A 2,500-nucleotide genomic window follows, 5' to 3' on the forward strand; every position below is an offset into this window, starting at 1 on the left:
AATTTCAAGTTGTTCCCATAATTTTTTTCACATAAGTCCGAGTGAATTCTTTAGTAGTTAGTGTTCGGAGTGGTGAAATGCGGCGTGTAAAACCGTAGATTTAACTCAACTTGAATGTTCTCTTATGCGTGAAGTAAACCTAATTCACGTGTTTATCGGGAAAGAAGAGCGAAAAATGTGTGGTTGCGTTCATTTTCTTTCATTTAATTGTTTCTAATGAATGTTTTATTGCTGTATTTCTATTTACACACACACACACACCCTCACCCTCACCCACACCCACACATACACACACACACACTGACACGCATACATACACACACTCACACACACACACACACGCATATACATGCATATATATATATATATATATATATATATATATATATATATATATATATATATATATATATATATATGTATATATATACATATATATATATATACATGTATATATACATGTATATATATATATATATATATATATATATATATATATATATATATATATATATACTTATATATATGTATATATATAATATTTATATACATATATATATATTATATATATATATATATATACATATATATATATATATATATATATATATATATATATATATATAAACATATATATATATATATATAATATATATATATATATATATATACATATATATATGTATATATATATATATATATATATATATATAGATAGATAGATAGATATATATATATATATATATATATATATATATATATATATATTTATATATATATATAAACATATATATATATATATATATATATATATATATATATACATATATATATATATATATATATATATATATATATATATATATATATATATATATATATATATATATATATAATTGTATGGTTTATCGAAAACGACATTTATAATTTCTAGTATACACTGATGAATTTATCACTATACTGAAAATATGAAAACGAAATAAGGAATATTCAGCAGATAGAGCGATAAAAAGCGTGAATAAAGAGGATGACGGTAAAGAAAAAGTCTGTTATATTCCTAATGATAAACGCTCCATATTTACACTGCAGTTGGCTTCGGCAGGGTACGAATGCCCGACGGTTGCAACAGTTTGCCGCAGAGGTGTCAAGGGCCCGCGCACGATGCTATCAACCCTCTTGACAAACATTTACTACGTAAACTAAGTTGTACGCATAAAGAATATCCCATTAAGTAGGCCTATATCCTTGGAATGTGTGCAGGATGGTCTCTCCAGAGCCTGTGGCAGGTGCTGACGGCTGTGCACGGCTTTGGTGCAGGTGTGACACTTGTACACCAAGGACAGTATGGGCGCTGCGGGCGGCTGGCTGTGCCGGGGCGGCGCGGGGCTCAGTGTTGGCCAGACCGTCGGCCCGTGCGCACGGCAGTCCGCGCTCTCGTGTCCCTTTCTTGACCTTCGTTCGTGTGTTCTTTCTCTATAGTCTATTCCCCCACGCCCACGGCCGCCCACACCGCCAAGGATCTAGTTAGTGCCCTTCCGAACGGTGCCATGCCCGTGACGCCCTAGTGTTGCTTTCCGCCAGTGCGCCTGCGCGCCAGCCACGTGACGCTGTCATGACCCGCCGTGCCCTCAGCCCACACGCCCAGAGTCGTGCCCACGCCCTCCGCCCAACCCTGGGATGGGTTGTGGCGTGGGTGGTGGTGGGCGTGGTGGCGCCCACGTGCCACGCCAACCCGGACGCCAAGCGGCTCTACGACGACCTCCTCAGCTCCTACAACCGCCTCATCCGTCCCGTGCAGAACAACACGGACACCATCACCGTCTGGATGAGGCTCCGTCTCTCGCAACTCATCGACCTGGTGAGTGCCCGCCGTCTTCGCGGCCGTCGATCCCGTGCCACTCGACCCCCATTTAGCGCTCTGTCGCCCCGCGCCGACACCTCGACTCGGCCAAAAAGGCCCTCGATCGCCCCTTCCTCCTCCTCCTCTCCTGGCAAGTGCCGCTGTCCGCGCCGCCGTCCTCGGCATGAGCTCTGCTGCAACGGACACCCTCGTCTTGCACCGGGAACTGCAGCCGGCCGGGGACTCTTGTGGGACGAGGCCGCTCTTGTTGACGCCGGAAAGGGACGTCTCGGGGGACGCTCTTCCCTGAAGCCTCAGAAATGGACCAGCATTTCGACGAGACTGTGTTAAGGCTCCAAAGTGTTCAGATAATACAATGGGTAGAACCTTTTTTTTTTTTTTTTTTTTTTTTTCTTAGGCGTGCGTTTTCCCATGCTGGCAAATACCTTTCTCGCCGTCACTTCAGTAGGCGCAGGTCTTATGGAGGTTGAGCTTCAGTTACATTTTCCTGAAATGCTTGGTGACATCCCTGGACAATCCCATACAAGGGAACAATGACATAGCAAGTAAAGATCAAGTATACAAACCGGAAATACATATTGCCCAAATACAGATCAACGATTTAACATGAAAACTGCAAGCGTAAAATACCGAAGGGTT

The 2,500-nt window shown here is 41.2% G+C and overlaps 1 protein-coding gene across 2 annotated transcripts in view; it reads left to right on the forward strand.

Moving 5' to 3' along the window:
• The first annotated feature begins 1,403 nt into the window (after positions 1-1,403).
• LOC113820401 (acetylcholine receptor subunit alpha-L1-like) overlaps positions 1,404-2,500 on the forward strand; it is a 578,677-nt gene continuing 577,580 nt past the window's right edge. For both annotated transcript variants that reach the window (XR_011399239.1, XM_070133166.1), the window contains exon 1: positions 1,404-1,858. Coding sequence is in view for 1 of the 2 variants with exons in the window: in XM_070133166.1 (XP_069989267.1) it covers positions 1,613-1,858 (246 nt within the window). In the remaining variant the exon portion in view is untranslated. The remainder of the gene's footprint in view (positions 1,859-2,500) is intronic.

Source organism: Penaeus vannamei, chromosome 2 (genome assembly GCF_042767895.1).
Source record: "Penaeus vannamei isolate JL-2024 chromosome 2, ASM4276789v1, whole genome shotgun sequence".
NCBI lineage: Eukaryota > Metazoa > Arthropoda > Malacostraca > Decapoda > Penaeidae > Penaeus > Penaeus vannamei.